This window comes from Pinus tabuliformis, chromosome 5_2 (genome assembly GCF_031772625.1).
Source record: "Pinus tabuliformis cultivar Carrire ecotype Pingquan chromosome 5_2, CPIR1, whole genome shotgun sequence".
Taxonomy (NCBI): Eukaryota; Viridiplantae; Streptophyta; class Pinopsida; order Pinales; family Pinaceae; genus Pinus; species Pinus tabuliformis.
Genome location: NC_142306.1, coordinates 136,610,596 through 136,631,630, shown reverse-complemented (window position 1 = coordinate 136,631,630; position 21,035 = coordinate 136,610,596). Strand labels below are relative to the sequence as shown.

Here is a 21,035-nt window from a genome sequence, read left to right as displayed (position 1 = left end):
AGCCACTGCAAAAAAAGGATTATTACAGTCCCTACAGCCCCGAAAAGGGAGGTACTAATAATGGATATTTAAAATACTTTGTAGTGTTACACATCATATATTTATATTCGAAATATAAAATGCAGAAATGAAGTGTAATATAAAATGTAGAAATGAAGTAAAGATATATTATACATGATCTAAAAATTATTTTAGATGTTACTAAATTTTCATTAGTTGTAGGAATTTTATCTTTTATTTTAAAGGAAATTATAAAAAAAAAAAAATATTGAAATGAAGTTTGAATAACCTAATTACTAATTTTATTTAATTGTTATGTATATATTAAATGTTAAGGAACTTCATTTCAAGGGAAATAAGAAAGTTTATTAGGATTGAAAATTAGACAATTATAATGAAATTTATAAAGGAAAACAAGAAATACTATTATAATTAGAAATTTAACCATCATCAATCATATTATTCTTCTCTAATATATTGTAACATACCAATCATAATTAATGAATACAAAATGATGTTATGAAATTTGAACAGATAGAGTATTTATATGTTTTAAAAATATATATATAGATAGAGTATTCATATGTTTTAAAAAAATGTATATATAGGTAAACCATGGGTGTAATGAAGTATAACACATAAATTACATAATTTTGGGGACAAAGTAATGATATATTTATCCCAAATGCCCCCAGCTATCTTTTCAATGTCTAATCTAATGTTTTCCCTGCTATAATATAACACAAAACAATGGTGCAAGAAACATAGTTGGGTTGATAGAGCTTTGATAGGAATCTTATCCTTCTCATAATCACATATTTTATTTTAGTGTGATTGAGAAGGAATAATTTACATTTATATTTATTGTGATTAAGCGAAGGTGGTTATATGGGATCCGTTTTACGTTTGGGTGGTTGGTTTTTGAGAGCCTTTCTTGGTTGAGGACAACTGTAGGTCATTTATAATATCATGGTAGTGATTCTAGGTGCACCTTCCAAGTTATGTTTGATCATTTCTTTAAACCATTTCAATGCGTCATTAATTTCAAAGGTGCTCATTTATGAGATATTTATATTATTTTCTCCTCAGTGTTTATAACATTCAATTTGGACGTAGTAGCACAAAAGAATCTTTAATTAATTATTCTTGAGCTCCTAGAAAGTGCTAAGGGTTTGGCTAGTTGGATAGGTGAGTACTTTTGATAACTTAGATAATTTTTTTTATTTTTCTTTTTTTCATTTTTTCTCATTTTTTCTTTGGAGTTAGGAAATTGATAGTGGATAGCATAAGGGGGTTGAAACTAAATGATTTGAATAACTTATATCAAGGTCATGATGTTATTGCAAGACATAACCGTATAGTGTGATTTTTCTTCTACAAAATCATTGATATTATATGTGTTCCTTGAAGACAAAACATATGTAAGTAGTGGGAAAAATTAATCTTCAGGTGGAGAAACATAGTATTTTCATGGTATCTATTTTGAAATAATTCATTAAAAAAAGAAATAATTTGAAAACATAGAAAATAAATGTTCTGTTTTGTGATTTTTTTTTTTTAGAGAAATGGAGATTTTGAAAGTTTAGATGACATATGTTTTTTTCTAGTCCATTAGGTCGCTAGTGAGACTATGATTCTGCAATTAGCCTTCTCTAATTTTCAAATATCTATTAGTTTAATGGTAAATGAGAACAATTAGAATTAATTCATTAAACAACCCAATAGGTAAGTAGATTGAGTGGATTCAAATCCGCAACCTTCTCCTATGGGATAATAGTAAGTTGTACCATAATAATGCTTGTAACTTTGTATTAATATTGTACTTTATAAAGATGGTATTCTATTCAGGTGTTAAGGTTTTAGGCTTAATACTAATAGAAATTCTTAGGACCTTTTTTTTGGAAAGGATAGTAAAATCCAATTTATGGTTATCGTGCATTTTTTTTATTTTTTTTTAATTATATATATTCGTATTATTGTTTATAAAGGTACATTTTACTTTCAATTCATTATTTATCTGACAGATGCTCTCCCACCTAGTCTGAAATAGTTTTTTCTAATGTAAGCATAAATATTTTGGATAAATTTAAATACAAAAAAACAAAAATGAAAATAATAATTTAACGTTGGTAAATTTCGGGCTCAATTTTTTAAAGCCCACAATTTTACAATGGTATTGGTCCAATGTATTTGTTTATGATGAATCCTATTTAAGGGCTTGATAAAATAAATTATAGAATGCAATATTACAATCTTATATCGATATTATGAATTGACCCCTCTCATTGTCCAAGGTTTTTTTTTATGATGAAACCTATTTAAAGGCTTATGAAATAAATTATGGAATTCAATATTACCATCTTAGATCGATATTATGAATTGCTCCCTCTCTGCGCTCCCTAAATATGGATTTAAGATGGATATAGGTTGGTTGATATTATAATTGAGCATGAAGATGTAGTAAAATATTTCACTCTCACTCTCTTCTATAAAAAAAAATATTTTAATTTCCATGTATAGTAAGTTAATTTTATATAGTTTTTTAAAATGCGGAAGATGAATTCTTATTGTAGCTTTTAAAAATGTTTCAATATAGAGTGTATAAAAACAAGTTGATTATTCATGTTAATTTAAAATCAACTTGATATAACCGCTATGGGGGTTGGTGAACAAGGTATACAGATCCTAGCTCTAAGAACGCAAGACTAGGAGACATGACACATGATTTTACGTAACGAGATTGCCATGCCAAGTGGCAATGCTTGAATCAAAGCCTAAAGAAGGAGGAGGCTCCATTTATATCAAAAAAATTAAGAAAATTTTGTCGCATTTGGTTTCTTAGGATGGGAGGTGGGTGAGAAGTTTCACTAAGACTGAGTGTGCATAGGCTCTTCACTTGTGCATGCTCACTAGTCTGGGTAGCTTCTTATTAGAGGAAGTTGGTCTTGGGAGTTATCTTTGTCGAGTTGGGATTCTCGAAGGGACTGTTACAGTGGTGTGGGATCCTAGGGAGCGGATTTTGGGGTGAAAAAAATGTTTTCTTGAAATGTCAAACAATGCTTATGAGGTGAGATTTCAAGTGACAGGGATTTGCATCATCGTAGTTTCCACATCTTTTAAGGAATTTTGGTAAACGGGGATAGGGTGAAACTCTATCAACTGGATTCATTTTGGGGCTCTCGGGTGGTAGAATTGGGTTGCCCTACTTCACTAAAGGCTCTACAAAATTCCTGCCCTCGAGTGATTATGTTATTTTGATTCATAGCCAGTATATAGGAAGCACCCATGGTAATTAAACTTTTCAGGTGGTTAATCTACATTAAAAGGGCTGGAATGGTTGAAATTGTGGGAGCGGGTTATGTGCCTCTTTCTCCATGACTACCTAGTAATTAGATAACCTGGTGGCTATGTTACACCAACAAGGGCTTACCCAACGAGGAGTAGGACCTCGTGGCTAGCTTGCGGAGCAGGCCGATCTGACATAGGTGATGGAAAAAAATGCAGTGGGGGGAGAGGACATGGAGGGTGACGTTTCCCACATTCATGCCTAGTCACCGAAACATGTGGAGAAAAATCTTACACTGGCCTCAATAATGGAACAACTGCGTGATATCTTAGCTGGTCTTAATGTCATCTTCCAACATAGGTATCATGAAAAAAATGAAATTATCACTTACATAAATGTTGTTCAATACATTCTGGGGGCATTCTGGAGTCGCTAACATTTCTTCATCACAACCAACATCAAACTCATGAGAAAATGTATTAGCTTGAGGTGTAGATTATTGATATTGGTTTCCATCATCATGAAAGTCATGGCCCTCCTGCGGCCCCTCGTGCTTGTCCCGTGTGAGATCCTTTCCCTTGAAATGTTATCTTCTTGTTGTTTTTGGGTTTTGCGTGTGTTTTGGCCTATATGGCTCTTCTTCCTTTGCAGTTAACATAAAAATGGCAATATCTTCTCTTCCTTTCCACTACTCTCCTAGCTTACAAATCCAGTCAAGGTGAAGCAAGGATAGAAAGTGGCCTATAGACTATATGTTATATATTTTTGAAGAATTAATGAAAATATTTTGACTCACAAAAGAACCAACTTGATATATATTTTTATATAAAAATAAAAAGTGTAATATATATATATATATATATATAATAAAATATTTTATTTCCTAATGAGGAAAAGTATTTGACATTGTTTTGTAATATGAAAGAGACGTGTAGTTCATTATGATGTTACTTAAAATTAACATGTATCATTTAAAATCATGAATAATAAAAATATTCAAATCCAATGTGGGTTACAACTAAAATATTTTAATATATAGAATTAATTAATATTGAGATGTGATTAAGATGTATTAATAAGAAAAAAAAATAATGTAGACATTTTCTATAAATAAAATATTTCAATGTTTATGTTAAGTAAAATGTTTCAATCTCAATAATGTATATATTATTTATGGTTTAAAAGATGGAAAAAATAAAGCTTTATGGTCCAAAAATTTCAATAAGTCTTACCATTTGATATTAAGTCACGTGTTCAATTCTCTTGTTAGTGTTGTAAGTTTACGTTTTGTACCCAATAGAATTTTCAAGTCATTGAACCTATTTATGTATTGAAAAATGTAATTTAAATAACTGAAAATTTTAATCTATTTAGTATTCAAAAATGTAATTTAAATAACAGAAAATTTTAATTTTATATATAATAGATGTACAAGAAATAAAATTTCTCATATTTAAATATAGATAAAACTTGAAAATAATTTGCAATTTAAAAAATTTGATTAATTAATATAAATATTTACTACTTATATTACTTATTCCTCTAAAATATTTTAAATATAAATATCAATTATTTTCATTAAAAAATAATGTCTTTTAATAATGATATACAAACCAATATTACTATTACAATCAATATTATGACTATATGTTCTAAACACAAATGAAATAATTTATTAAATCAAACACAAATGTTATAAATCCTAATTTAACTTACCAAAATATTTTAAATATAAATATCAATTATTTTCGTTAAAAAATAATGTCTTTTAATAATGATATACAAACCAATATTACTATTACAATCAATATTATGACTATATATTCTAAACACAAATGAAATAATTTATTAAATCAAACACAAATGTTATAAATCCTAATTTAACTTACCAAAAATATTTTTAAAATTAGAAAAATAAAAGAACCCGTATTAGAAAAATAAAAGAATTCGTAGATGTCCATAATCTAGGCCGAAGATTTAGCTAGAATACTAATTCAAATACACCTTATATTTTATTAGTCAGCACTAAGATAAAATATATATTCCATTTCTTTTGAATTTATTGTAATTTTCGTATTATTAAACATAAGTGTGTTTTTATATCATTTACCTATTTTTTATATTTTGTCCCTAAAACACAAGTAATATGCTTCCGGAATATAGGCGAGCTGAAGCGAGTTCGGGCCAGGCACCTCAAACAGCTCCACCAGTTCCCATCTGAAAAAGTCTCTTTCTCCCTGAAAGTAGTACGCCATTAGTTGGTATTGGGCCAATTGAAGGATTCAATAGCTAGGTAGAACCTAGGAGATGTTGTATATAGAGATAGATGATGGTCCACTTTTATATCATTTAATTATTTTTATAATTTTATTTTTGAATAGAATAACTAGATAAATGTAGTATTTTTATAAATTATAAATTATAGTTAGTTTTTTATTTTAAAATTAAAATTTTATGATAAATATTTGTAATTATAATTTTTTTTTAATTATATTTGGAAAAATATCTATTAATAATAATGGAAATGTTTTCACTTTAATTTTATTTTTTAATATAAAAATTATATATGCAATAATATTATTTCTCTTAATTTTTTTATTGATGTGTTATTTCATTTTTTTCTATATTTCTTATAAATTAAAATAAAAACAAATACTAATTCATATTAAAATTTAATGGATAACTATATTGAAAATGTAGAAATTGTGTCATAAACGAAAAGAGCTTGGAAGAACAATCAATGATAACATTACGGTAAGCTTGAAAAAACAATCAATGATAACATTAGGGTAATTACAATACATATGGTATGTTTAGAAAAATTCCATCTAATCTATAATATTTATAAATAAATTCTTCATTTTAGATTGTAAAGGTAAATTTTAGGTGGATATAATTAGAAACAGAAAAATTGTTGTTAGGAATAAAGCTGGAAAGGATAATAAAAAGTAAAAATTTGTGACATTTCATTGTACCTTGGAATCACCTTATCTTTTCATGAAGTAATTGTTTCATGGTAAATTGGATCTGATGTGAAATTGTTCTCATATTACTTATTGAAACTTAAAATTACAAAGCATTGAAGGCCCATAACATAGAAAAAATTATCTTCTCGTATATATGTAGAAAAAGACCTTCCTACCTTAAACTGATAGGGGGCATATAGTACTATATAAAGAAGTATATTTTTCTCATATTAAGGTTTAGAAGAGATACCATTTTAGATTATAAGAAAACATACTATTTAAATTATAAGAAAATTTATATAGGAATATGTTATTTTGCACCTATTAATTATACATTTTATAAGAAAAATGTTCTAGTTAAAAGTACATCCTTACAGCTTAGAATATGATACTCATAAAATGAAAAATTTGGTAATGTCATTTTGATAAGATACTTTAATTCTTGAACGAGAAATAACCTAGTTATTTCTTAGCGGATAATTTCAAACTTAATCCTCCATTAAATTATTCTAGAAAACAAGGATTAATGTAAGGCTAGAAAGCAATTGAAAAATAGCTAACTCCCAAGCTAGATTTATGAGTTATCATTCCATTTTGCACCGCATTGTTATTTTCATTATTATTTTTATGGTCATTCCCTAGGAGTGTCATGATAATAAAACTCATATGTGTTATTTTGTTGATTTTATAAGAATTTTTGGTACATTATTTATAGGCAACTTATAGAGTAAAAAATCTAACAATTCCTTTCAAGTTAAAAATATTACACCAAAGATAATTAAGAATGTTATTACCATGATTAGAAAATCTAAAGATTATTTGAATGAATTTATTGTGCTATAAGATTTAATCAAAGTTATTCTTTATAGATTACCAAATTTAAAGTTTGTTTCATAAAAATTTTGGTACATTGTGTACAACTAACTTATGGACTAAAAGAAATAAAAGTTCCATTATAGTTAAAAAATTACACTAAAATATATTAAAATATTATTAACCTGATTAAGAAATCTAAAAATTATTTGAATAAAATCATTTTACTATAAAATTTAATCAAGGTTGTTATTTATCGCCTGCCAACTTTAATGTTTGCATTGACAGGTCAGGTGTTATTTGAAAAAGATGGATGTGTTATCATGTCTGTCCCTATAATAGTGCACATCATTCTTTGGTTACATTTGAAAGTGCCGATTAATAAGGTCAAGATACCACTCAGCTATTAATAATTATTAATTTTTAAACTCCATCGTGGAGGGTTTAATACGTTTGAGGAGATGGCCAGTGGTTACGTCAGGAAATGTCTTCTACTTGCAAAAAAACATCCCACTCGAAACATCCCACTCGAGGACGTTCCACTTTTGCCGCCTTATGTTTGTTCCAAATTGGGTAAGTTGGAATAGATTAATGAACCCAATTTGGAATAGATTAATAAGTTCATTACATTATTGTAAAATTGGGGAAGTTGGAATACATTAATAGCTTCATTACATTATTGTATTTCTTTTTACTGGTTTCAATGAAGGGTCGAGTGGTCCGGTCATGAGTCATGACTCTATAAAATGTCGGGCAGTGGGTCATGAATCACGATTCTGTAAAATGTCGGGTCATGAGTCATGACGGTTCTGAAGTGACCGCAGGTGCCATTATACAAAGTTAGGCAGTAAGGTCATGTATCATGACAGTTTCGAAGTGCGCGGAGGCACAATTACAATTTTACTCGAGTGGTTCAGTAAAGTCTTTCAGTGAAGGAGTAGATATATAATTTAGCTTTAATATATTGCTTGTTAAATGCATGACGTGGAAGACAATGAGACGGATTTGAATGCCTTGAAATCCTAATAAAAAATTAGAACATACATGAGCAGATTACGAGGTCCACTTTCGGGTAAAAATAAACATTAAAAGTAAACAACAGACTCGGGAGCTGCACTTGGAATTGTCCCTAGAAACTGACTCAACTTCCTCGCCATTGCTGCCAAAACAAACAACAAGGGACAATTTTCTCACCCCTTTTCCTCTGGCTGTAAGTTCTATCTGTCGAAACTGAAATGTAATCACTTTTGTAGTTACAGGAGATATATGGCCGCCCGCACTGATTTCGTCATATCTTCCTCTGCAGGTCCAAACAACCACAAGCACCCAGACCACTCTGCCCTTGATACAAGTGCTAGGGTTTCCTTATTTCCTTAGACCTGTGGATTATAGCGAGTACATAATACACAATGGGCGGCCGAAGGATTGAGTTAAGGAGGATCGATAATGCCTCAACTCGCCGTGTGACTTTCTCCACGCGTCGAAACGGTCTGTTGAAGAAAGCGTATGAGCTGTCTGTGCTTTGCGACTCAGAAGTCGCGGTCATCATCTTCTCAAGCCGGGGAGAACTGTATGAGTTTGGCAGTAAGAGGTATGACGACCTCCCTTTCTGAAATTGACATGTTAAAATACTATACTGCCCCAGTGAATCAAATTTTATAAGATGCTCAAGATAGCTTGTCTTCGAACTCTACCACTACGTTTATAACAGATTGTAACGCTTATGTTAATTGATATAAAGATGTCCAGGGCCGAGGACTTCGGGCCCTTTATTTCAAACGAAGGAATCTCTTGAAATCCACGACGTGAGGCTGGTTTTCAAAATCGCTGCCTAGTGCTTAGACTAATCATCCACAAGGTCGAGACAAATATTGAATTTCCAGTATAGTATTCTGAATTGGTACTTTTATATCATAATGCACCGTATATGTGTTACAAGTAAACAGATAAATACTGGCGAGAGTCGATTAATTTCGTTTCATAACAGCTGTTCCTTGGATCTGCTCATTAACAGCTGTTCCTTGAATCAGTTTTAGCTAAACATCGAATGATACTGATCTCCATCCTTTCGATTAACAGCACCAACAAACCCCGTTTCCTTATTGAATAAATACCTGCATCAACGGAAAATAGAAACAGTTGCCATCTGATAAACCCTTTAAACAGCTTTACTGATAATCGTCCGGTATTTACCATGAAAAACAGTTATCCGATTCAAAATAATCCTGTAATTCATAAATCTGGTGTAGAAGGTCTTAACATAGCGATGCGAAAGCGGTTGTCTGGCATACCTGGAAGCCCCTTTCAAGGAGTTGATGATACAACTGTAAAAGTATGGCATTGATTGCATACCTGGAAGCCCCTTTCAAGCAGTTGATGATACAACTGTACAAAGGATGGCATTGATCAGATGTGTGAATGGCATTGCTGTTTCAACCCACGATCACTTTGATGTCATTGTGGAGTTGACGAGCATAACTGAAAACAAAATCACATTTATTTATCAGATTAGTGAATGATATTACTGACAAAGAGTGAAACCTAAAAGTGGAGCAGAGATTTCTCTTCCCAATGTTCTGAATGACTAAATAGATTACATTGTAAACGTTGAACTGTCTATGACAGCTAGCAGATAATGAAATCAAATGTGATGATACCTAACCAACAACTAACTCCAACTGAGATTAATATCTCAACAGGCCCTCCTAATCTCAATTGTTACATGTAGAACACTTACAATTAGTAGTTGTTCTCTTTGAAATTCAAATACATTCTTGCCCAATGGCTTTGTGAAAATATTGGCTAGTTGATTTTTGGAACCACAAAAAGAAAGTACTATGTCGCCACCATTGACAAGCTCACAGATGAAATGAAAATGAGTGTCAATGTGCTTGCTCTTTTTGTGGAAAACATAATTTTTTGATAAAGAAATAGTTGAACTATTATCACATTAGATTGGAGTTGGCTCCTTCTGAATATTTGAAATATCTTTCAATAATCTCCTCAACCACACAGTTTGACAAGCTGCTCGATGCCCATGAAATCATATTGATTCCAAGATGAAAAGCATACCCTGAGGTGCTTTTGTGATCATCTAAACTCCATGCATAATCACTGTCTATATACCTTGAAAGTGAATAATTTTCAGAATGTATATAGAACAAACCATAGCCTATTGTCCCTACAATATACCTTAAGATCATTTTTGCAACCTTCTAATGATAAATCTTAGGCGACTGCATAAACTTGGAGACAAAACTTGTTGCAAACATAATATTAGGTCTAGTTGAAGTGAGATATAACAAGCTACCATCGAGACTTTTATACCGTGCATAATCAACTGGTGGTGCTACATCTTCTTTGCTCAGTTTTGTGGCTTGAGCAATTGATCTATTTTCAGGTTTGCAATTTGTCATTTTGAATTTTTTGATGATATCAAGGGCATATTTTTGTTGACCAACAAAAATATCATTAGCAGATTAGTTAATTTCAATCCCTAAGAAGTATTTCATGACTCCTAAATCTGTCATATCAAACTCCTTTTTGCATTGTTGCTTTGAAATCTTCTAACATCATATTTATCAAATCAAACACTTTTTCATTTCATACTCAGATTCATATACGCTAATGAAACTAGCGTATATCTAGTAAACTTATGATTCAATTAATGTTGATCTTTAGTTAGTGCATGAGAACTTTTATTAACCATATGAACAGTAAACAGGTGCAGTAAAACAGAATAAATCATCACACACAAGCAGCACACATGAAGACCATGATGTAAGGTGGAAACCCAATGTGGGTGAAAACCACCTGCTGCAAGTCATCTCTATATTCTTTTAATAAGAAACTTCTTCTTACAATATTTCTGTACTGGTGCAGTCTTATACCAGTACACAGGCTTCTACCTGCAGAAGGCTACAACCTTCTCTCGTTCTCCAGCTTCTCCTGGAAGGGAGCTGCAACCCCCTTAGCTCTTGTACTAACTGATCCTTTTACTAGTACGTAGGTGCCGGCCTACTGAATGCTCCAACCTTCACTCGTTTTCCAGCTGCTACTGGAAGGGAGCTACCACCCCCTTAGCTCTTGTACTAGTTAATGTACTAGTACGTAGGTGCCGACCTACAGAAGGCTAAAACCTTCTCTTTTTTCCTCTAAGTACCATGTTTCATAAATTTTCAGACTGGATACTCATGGAACACATCATCATAATCTGAAGGCCACGTTTCATCCAATTTTCTTACTAGACCCATCAATATCATTGAAGCACACAATCAATCAACACTAGCATCATCAAACTCTAAATCACCCAATACTAAATCAATGAAACCCTATCAACAACTACTGTGAGCAAAACACAGAGCAGAACACAAAACTCTGCAACAATGTTCAGATCTAACTGTATCATCAAAAATCATGCATCAGAGTGCATACGCTACTTGGAAGAGCCGAACCAGCATGTATACGCAACTTCACCAAAGCGAACCAGCGTATATGTCATCAAATACTTATAACTTCACTGCACTTCATGACTTCAGACATACCCAGATCATTACATATACAAGGATAATACGTGTGTTAGCAACCAGATCTAGTTCATCAGATCACATAAAGATAAGTCATTATGATTAGATCTCTTCCATCAACATTGAAGCTAAACCCATTCAACCAATCTAAATATGCAGAATACTGACACTAGTAAATAGTCACCAGAACTCAGACTTTGCATCATCAACCAGAACCACCTGTAAATTCAAACATCATAGTTTATATGGTATACGTTATTCAGATGTATCTAACCTGCGTATGTACGCACTTTTATCAAAGTCAACCAGCATATAATTCTGTAAGTATTCATTCATGATTTGCAGCTACTCCAAACGTGAGTTATACCCGGATCATAATATTTATAGAACATTACATGCATCAATATACAGATCTAGAATAAGCATGATCAAACCATATAGAGATAATACATTCCAAGCCATTAGATCCCGATCTATCCTTAGATCTTGTTCTCCATCAACTATTGAGATTCCTCCTTAGTTCAGATTGAGCAAAGCATCATGAGCCCATAACCTGTATACTAGATCTCATACAACATCAGATATTGAAGATATTTTGAATGCCTTTGCCTAATGATATTCTTCTCCTTTTATAGTTTTAGGCCTTACTCAATACCATGTTCGAAAACCATTTAGAACCAATACTAGGGACCCAATACCTAGGTTCAACACTTCAGATGCAATACCAAGGTCCAAAACCATAGGTCTAAATACCACGGACCCAAAAATAAGCTTTCCCACATGTACGCACTTTTCTGTGCATGAATGTGCGTGCATACGCATACGCAACTTTTGATCAGCAATCCTGCGTGTATACATGCCTTTCTATATAGTGAACCTACGTGTATAACCTGTGTGTATATACTACTTGGTATATAGCAAACCTGCGTATATACGCTACTTGGTATATAGTGAACCTGTGTGTGTACACGACTTGGTGTATAGTGAACCTGCATATATACTTTTCTTTCTTCATTCTTTGTAGTCTGATCATCAATTCTTTGCTACTAACCTGTTGCTCTATGAGCTGCCATTTGTGTGAGTTTTCATCGAGGATAACACTTGTATCATAATGCCAACAATCTCCCCCTTTGGACTTGATGGCAAAGCTAACTTGCTATACTAAGAACTTTCAACTTAATGAGTTGTTATTGTACGTTACATCTGAACTGATTCCTTTGAGCTGGCCTGCATCCCATGTGTTCTGTCACATCTAATCTCTCTTTTGTAGATTCATCTAGTTATGTATAAGTGAGATGTTCTGCTACAAGTGGGTTTCCATCAAGTACAACATATGCATCGTAATGCCAACAATCTCCCCCTTTGGAGTACCAATCTGTCTATGCTCCTTTTGAGTACATGCTGAAATCTCTGCTCTGCTAAAGTGTGTTGTTCATGCTCCCCCTGACTGTAAGCAGAGTCTGTAAAAAGATGTTCTACAAGAAGAACATGACTCTATACATCATAAATGACCTTCCTATCACTAAAGACTCATACATACATCCATCTCCCATCCAAGTGGGGATATACCAACATTGACTCATCCACCCAACCAAGTGGGGATATACCAGATACCAATTGTTTATACATGACTAAAATATTACATCATCCTTCCCATGCATAGTGGGGTTACAAATTACATTATGTGGCCAAAAGGGATTAATCAAATGACTACAATAGATAGAGACAACCTATTACATCTCGAGTCTTGATATGACCTTTACATTGATATATTTATAACATAGACAAAATATCTAAATAAAACCATGATAGTCATCAGCGATTATCATACATAGTGTATGATCTGCTCAATAAGCATCTGTCAACAGCATCCATACCGGCAACCTATATATGTCCATTAGTGTAGATAGCATCAACCTGTGACAAGATATGTCTGCATATAGATATCAATTCATCCTCTTGAATATTATCATAGCCTTCCATGAATGAATTCCACATATAACATACAAAATCATTCACATTATATCATATGTGAAGAACAACATAGCTATCTCATCAAGATCTGCATGATCCAAGTATCATCACTTTGGGAACATCTACATCAATCAACATATGTAAGTGTCAACCTATCATCATATAGGTAAGAAATCATCATCATCATCATGTCTCTAACAATGCAACCTTGAATAATCATTCATGTATATAGCACTATGTATCTTGAGCTCAAGATCATTTGTCAAGACTTCTTGATATCATCAACAACAACAATCCTCATCCACATGAGCGCCAAGAACTCTAGGAATCCTGCATCATAACTATATTATATGATCTTTATGCATATGACACCAGCAGCATATGAGTGACTCATCATCAAGTAATGGAGATGTGTATTCAAGCTTCGTACTTCTCCTTATCCTTATGAAGATCACCATGTAAGCACCACAACCACAAATCTGATCTGAACATCAACTATGTAACCCCAAGAATCATATGAGATTTTGTCATGGATAACTCATAACCATATCATAGCAAGATATATTATTTAGCCATATAAGCATCATTACCAAAGACTACTAACCATAATGGCAATAATGCATTATTGAAAGCATATGCTCCCCCTGAACCTATGCCATATGTTCACTGTCAGATCTGATCATGCATATATCAGCAAGAAGTATCAAGGCATCATCATCATTAATTTAGGATCAAAACACTTTAAAACATCTTACAAGTGTCAAGACATTTCCACACATCATTAGCAAATTGTAACCATTATCAAACAGAGCAAATAATGGACTGAATCATATCAGACCCTTTTTCTAAGCCTGTCCCTACTGCTTTTCCTCAAACTAACATATACACGACTGTGTAGTAACTAACTCACGTATATATGCAACTTCTCTTTGTGAACCTTTTGTATGAGATTTAGGACACTGAAGTTTTACACTTTCAACTTCCTTTGAGTCTGTTATGTCTGTTTTTTGTGTTGTGCCACATCTTTCTAACTGTACTTCCTTCTTCTTCCATATATTCAAGTGTGATGATGTTTTCTCCTTTTGGTATGGTGCCTGTACTTTGTTCCTGTATTCCTTTGCTATATGTCCCAGCTTCTTACATCCATAACATCTTACATGTTTCATATTCCTTCTGTAGGAATCAACAGCTTTGTGACCAAACATATTGCAAGAAAAACAATATCCCTTAAAGTACCTGGAACGTGATGATCTTTCTGTGTGATGGTCTTGAACCATTCTACTTCTGCATCTGGCTGCAACATGTCCAAGATTATGACATACATAACATTCAACATTATTCATCGGAGGAGCAAAAGATTTTCTTTGAAGAATTTCTTTCGTTGGTTGTTGATGGGATTGGCCTCTCATCTCCTTGTTGAGTATTTCAGATTGTGCATTAGAGTTCCTTGTCTTATTTTGTGAACTAGATTCACCTTCTACAGATTCATGAAAACCAAGACCAGTTTTGATAGCAGGAGACCTTTGACTACTAAGAATATCATCCAAGATCTTAGTACTATCTTGAAATCGTAAGAGATTATCCTTTTCTTCTAAGTTATCTTTTAGAATATTTACCTCAACCTGAAGTTGCTCTTCCTTTTCATGATATTGCTTCTTCATGTTTTCTTCAGCCTTTCCTCCTTCTTCCAACTGGTGTCTTAATTCAAGAACTTCATTTTCTTGTTTTTCAAGAGCTTGGAGTAGTTATTTATTCTACTTATTTGATTCTTCAAGATCTTCTTTTAGCAAGAGGAGTGTGGCCTCAAGACTTTCATGGTAATTGGATCTTTCTCTGAGTTTCTTGACTGTTTTGCTCCTTTTATTTACTTCATTTCTTAATGATGTCACTTCATCCTGCAACTTTTGACATTTTTCCTTGAATGGCTTCCTTACCTTGTTTCCTTCCTCTAGTTGAGCTTTTAGTTTGGTAACTTCTTCTTTGGAGATACATTCTCTTTTGTGCAATAGATCTTGTTGATCTCTAATTTTGTCTGTAAGCCTTTTAAATTCTGCCTCTATTTGATATCTTTCTCACTCATAAGAGAAAATGCAGTTGTTTCACTATCACTTTCATCATCTTCAAATGGATGGAGAAATGTATCACCAGAGGATAACAAATTCATACCTGATAGTTCTTTTTCTTATTCATCTTCATTCTGAAGTGATTCTGAATCTGAAGTGCTTCTTCCACATATTCCCCAATCGATTCTTCCACTGTCATAGTTCTTCTGAGATGTCTTCTTCTTAGGTGCTTTCTTCTTAAGCTTCTTTCCCATTGTTCTATGGATCTCCTTCAAGCGATCAAGCTTCTACCAAAGGACCTGCTCTAACTCTAATTGTTGGAAATAATACTGAGAGGGCAGGGGGTGAATCAGTATTATCAAATCAAAAACTTTTTCATTTTCATACTCAGATTCATATACGGTACTTCAGTGAAGGGAACCTGCATGTACACGCAACTGTGTCTAATGAAACTAGCATATATCCAGTAAACCTACGATTCAGTTAGTGTTGATCTTTAGTTAGTGCATCAGAACTTTTATTAACCATATGAACAGTAAACAAGTGCAGTAAAATAGAATAGACCATCACACACAAGAAGCACACATGAATACCATGATGTAAGGTGGAAACCCAATGTGGGTGAAAACCACCTGCTGCAAGTCATCTCCTTCTTCTTTTAATAAGAAACTTATTTTTACAATATTTTTGTACTGGTGCAGTCTTATACTAGTACACAGGCTTCTACCTATAGAAGGATACAACCTTCTATCATTCTCCAGCTTCTCCTGGAAGGGAGCTGCCACCGCCTTAGCTCTTGTACTAGTCGATCCTTTTACTAGTACATAGGTGCCAGCCTACTGAATGCTCCAACCTTCACTCATTTTCCAGCTGCTACTGGAAGGGAGCTACCACCCCGTTAGCTCTTGTACTAACTGATGTACTAGTACATAGGTGCTAACCTACAGAAGGCTACAACCTTCTCTTTCTTCCTTCAGATACCACGTTTCATAAATTTTCAGACTGGATAATCATGGAACACATCATCATAATCTGAAGGCCACGTTTCATCCAATTTTCATACTGGACCCATCAATATCATTGAAGCACACAATCAATCAACACTAGCATCATCAAACTCTAAATCACCCAATACTAAATCACTGAAACCTTGTCAACAACTGCAGTCACCAAAACACATAGCAAAACATAGAACTCTGCAACAATGTTCAAATCTAACTGTATCATCAAAAATCATTCATCAAAGTGCATACGCTACTTGGAAGAGTCGAACCAGCGTGTATACACAACTTCACCAAAGCAAACCAGCGTATATGTGATCAAATACTTACTTATAACTTCATTGCACTTCCTGACTTCAGACATACCCAGATCATTACATATACAAGGATAATACATGTGTTAGCAACCAGATCTAGTTCATCAGATCACATAAAGATAAGTCATTATGATTAGATCTCTTCCATCATCACTGAAGCTAAACCCATTAAACCAATCTAAATATGCAGAATACTGACACCAGTAAACAATCACCAGAACTCGGACTTTACATCATCAACCAGAACCACCTATAACTTTAAACATCATAGTTTATGTGGTATACGCTATTCAGATGTATCTAACCTGCATATGTACGCGCTTTTATCAAAGTCAACCAGTGTATACTTCTGTAAGTATTCATTCATGATTTGCAGCTATTCCAAACTTGAGTTATACCCATATCATAATATTTATAGAACATTACATGTGTGAGTATGCAGATCTAGAATAAGCATGATCAAATCATATAGAGATAATTAATTCCAAGCCATTAGATCTCGATCTATCCTTAGATCTTGTTCTCCATCGACTTCTGAGATTCCTCCTTGGCTCAGATCAAGCAAAGCATCATGAACCCAGAACCTGCATACTAGATCTCATACCTCATTAGATATTCAAGATTTTCTGAATGCCTTTGCCTAATGATCTTCTTCTCCTTTTATAGTCTTTGGCCTTACTCAATACCATGGTCCAAAACCATTTAGAACCATTACTAGGGACCCAATACCTGGGTTCAACGCTTCGGACGCAATACCAAGGTCCAGAACCATAGGTCTAAATACCACGGACCCAAAAATAAGTTTTCCCACATGTACACGCTTTTCCCTGCATGAAAGTGCATGCATACGCATACGTGACTTTTGATCAAAAATCCCGTGTGTATACGCACCTTTGTATATAGTGAACCTGCATGTATAACATGCGTGTATACACTACTTGGTATATAGCGAACTTGCGTATATACGCGACCTGGTATATAGTGAACCTGCGTGTGTACACGACTTGGTGTATAGTGAACCTGCGTATATACTTTTCTTTCTTCATTCTTTGTATTCTGATCATCAATTCTTTGCTACTGCCCTGTTGCATTATGATCTGTCATCTGTGTGAGTTTCCATCAAGGAAAACACTTGTATCATAATGCCAACATAATCATCAATGAAAGTCAGAAAATAATGACTACCACCAATAGACTGTGTCTGCATTGGGCCACATATATCTGTATAGACAATATCTAAAGGCTCTTTTGCTCTAGAGGAAGATGTGGAAAAGTTGTTTCTTTTATGCTTGGATAGAACACAACTTTTACAATTACAATCTTTTTCATTCATAGTAGGGAGATCAATGAAGATTGAGTGTTTTTGACGCTGACTTAGACTTTTGAATGATATGTGGCCATATCTAGAATGCTATAGTTGAGATTCATCTATTATTACATTATGGACAAAAGACTGTGAGAGATTTGGACTTCTAAGAGTCAAAGGAAACATCCTATTCTTGGTTTTTTCAACATTTGCTATGAGTCTTCTACCGGGATGTTTTTTATAGATATAACAAGCGTTCCCTTGAAATATTACATCATAACCATGTTCCACCAATTGTCCTACACTAATGAGGTTATGCTTCATATCCGGAACATAATAAACGTCAGGAATGTATTTCTATTGATCCTATTTAGTAAGAATAGGAACAATACCTTTTCCTTCAACTTTAACACAAGCACAATCTCTAAGAGTAATTTATGATGTTATGGAAGCATCAAGATAAGAAAGCATATTTTTGTTACATATCATATGGTTGCTGCATCCACTGTCCAGTAGCCAAAGATCCTTGTTGTGAGTATCTTCAGAAAGATTCCATGAAGGAAACATTTTTTAAGAGGATTCTCCTTCACTGTTCGAGAGATGGACATTGCCTCTATGCTGATCTGACTGTTTCTTTTTGTATTCATGTACATAATGCACAAATTTCTTGCCATAATAACACTCGACATTATATTTGATCCATGGTTTGCTTCTTTGAGTTTGGTTTTGTGGAGGTCTCCACTGCTCTGCTACATGATGATGTTCTGATCTACCTCTGCTTCGACCTCTACCTCACTTGTTGCCGCCTCTATATCCTCTGTCAAAAGCAAGTTTTTCTTTGAAAACTTGTTCCATGGAATCTTTTGTCAAGTTGAGTCTTGTTTCTTAAGCTAGAAGCGATCGAGTCAACTGTTCTATTGAGAAAGTTGTAAAATCTTTGGATTCTAGAATGGCTGTTACAATCATGTCATATTTCTTAGGGAGACTTCGAAGGAATTTCTAAACAATTTTCTCATCCAAAATGGTTTCCCTAATGAACTTGAGCTGATTGTTCCCACGACTCTAGTCATGAATTGATCCACATTTTTCGTGTCAGTCATTTTTGGGGTTTCAAACTGTGATCTCAATGTTTGTAATTCACTGTCGTCATTGTATCATTACCTTGATATGCAACTTTCAAGATTTCACAAGCTTCACGTGCCGTGGATGTGCCTGTTAGCTTGTCAAAAATAGAGTTATTGATTGCGTCTTGAATAAAAAATTTGGCTCTATGTTCCTTCTTTCTGAGTTCAATCGTTGCATTCCTCTGATTGTTAGTCATGGTCGACCATGCTTCTTGACTCGGCTCTACATAGGGAGTTTGAATAGTATCCCAACACTCTTGAGCTTGCGGGAGTGTATTCATTCTCAAAAATAAAAACTCATAATTTTTACCAAGCAAATCCGAAATTTGTAACAAAGCGCTAAAAAAAACTATTTCTGAAAATACAAATTTACGGGCACTTTTTCCTTTTTAAAATATCTCTTTTAAAAATTACAACTCCCTCTTTGTATAAAAAAATCAGATAAGTTTTTATTTAAAACAAACTTTTAAAAAAATATAACAAACCCTCTTTCTTAATACTCCTTTTTAAAGCCTCACAAACCTTCGTACCTTAATATTTTTTGGAAAACGTACATTTAAAAAAGAAATGCCATCAAATTTTCGAATAGGATGGAGCTTACGTGGATTCATACGAATGGTATAAAAAAAGTGATGCGTAAACGACTTAAGTATTTGACTTTGATTTTCGGTGTCTGGTGTTGCTAAACGCAGATACCGCTAACCCGGTCAATTGGAAATCAAAACAAGGAAACTCAACTAACGCCAGCTCTCATAAAACTCGACACTTATGGAGTAGAACTCAAGTAAAATTGAACTGTCTATAACACCTAGCAGATAATAGAATAAAATTAGTTTACAGTGAGATTAATATCTCAATAATTGATGTTTCAAGTGAACATCATTTTGACGACATCTTATTGTCTTTCATATTGAAATTAGTTTTTGCTATTTGTTTCAAGGTTCTTTAGGGCTTGTAAAGTGTCATCACACTTTTCGTCTCAATTTTGAATAAATCCTACTTATAAATCATAACTTATGTCTCAATCCTGTGATGGTTTATACAAATAAAATTATTGTAAAAAGAGTAACCGAAATAATTATACATATTTTCTCACTATATTACAAATATTTTATGAATATATATATATATAAGCGAGAATTCATTGTATTACCCAAAATGTACAAAGATTACCTGATTAAACATTTAGCTAGCCAAATACAAGAGAGTACCATAAGCAAAGGAAAATGGTAGACACGAAATTATAGTAGGTATGATCATTTGCCATTGTAAGACAAATTGGTTTACCTCCTAAATAGCTTACTAAAGCAACAAGACATAACAACATTAGAAGGGCCAAAGCCCCAAAAGGACTTGAATCTCTTGTGGACTTTGAATGATGCCAAGAACTACTTACCAGGGTTCACAATGGCATGGTTCAGCTCAAGAGAATATCCCCACAACAATGGTATTTGTGGTAGTAATATCCAACATTGGGAAGAGAGTACTAAGTTGGTGAAGTGTGCGCAACTCGCTTATGGTGCATAGCTGAGAGAGATTGTTTGGCTTGCTGATGGTGCAATGCTAGTTGAGGATCGGTCACACTGCATTGGCCTCTAATATAATCTCCATTGCAACAAGACATTCTAGGATCCTTAGGAACGTTCTCCGTGGTACTGA

The 21,035-nt window shown here is 33.4% G+C and overlaps 1 protein-coding gene across 1 annotated transcript in view; it reads left to right on the top strand.

Annotated features, from left to right (window-relative positions):
* Window positions 1-8,152: 8,152 nt before the first annotated feature.
* The window catches only part of LOC149157881 (agamous-like MADS-box protein AGL11), a 132,069-nt gene continuing 119,186 nt past the window's right edge, over window positions 8,153-21,035 (top strand). The window contains exons 1-2 of the mRNA XM_089437673.1: window positions 8,153-8,275; window positions 8,372-8,656. Of these exons, the coding sequence (XP_089293799.1) occupies window positions 8,475-8,656 (182 nt within the window). The 5' untranslated portion in view covers window positions 8,153-8,275; window positions 8,372-8,474. The remainder of the gene's footprint in view (window positions 8,276-8,371; window positions 8,657-21,035) is intronic.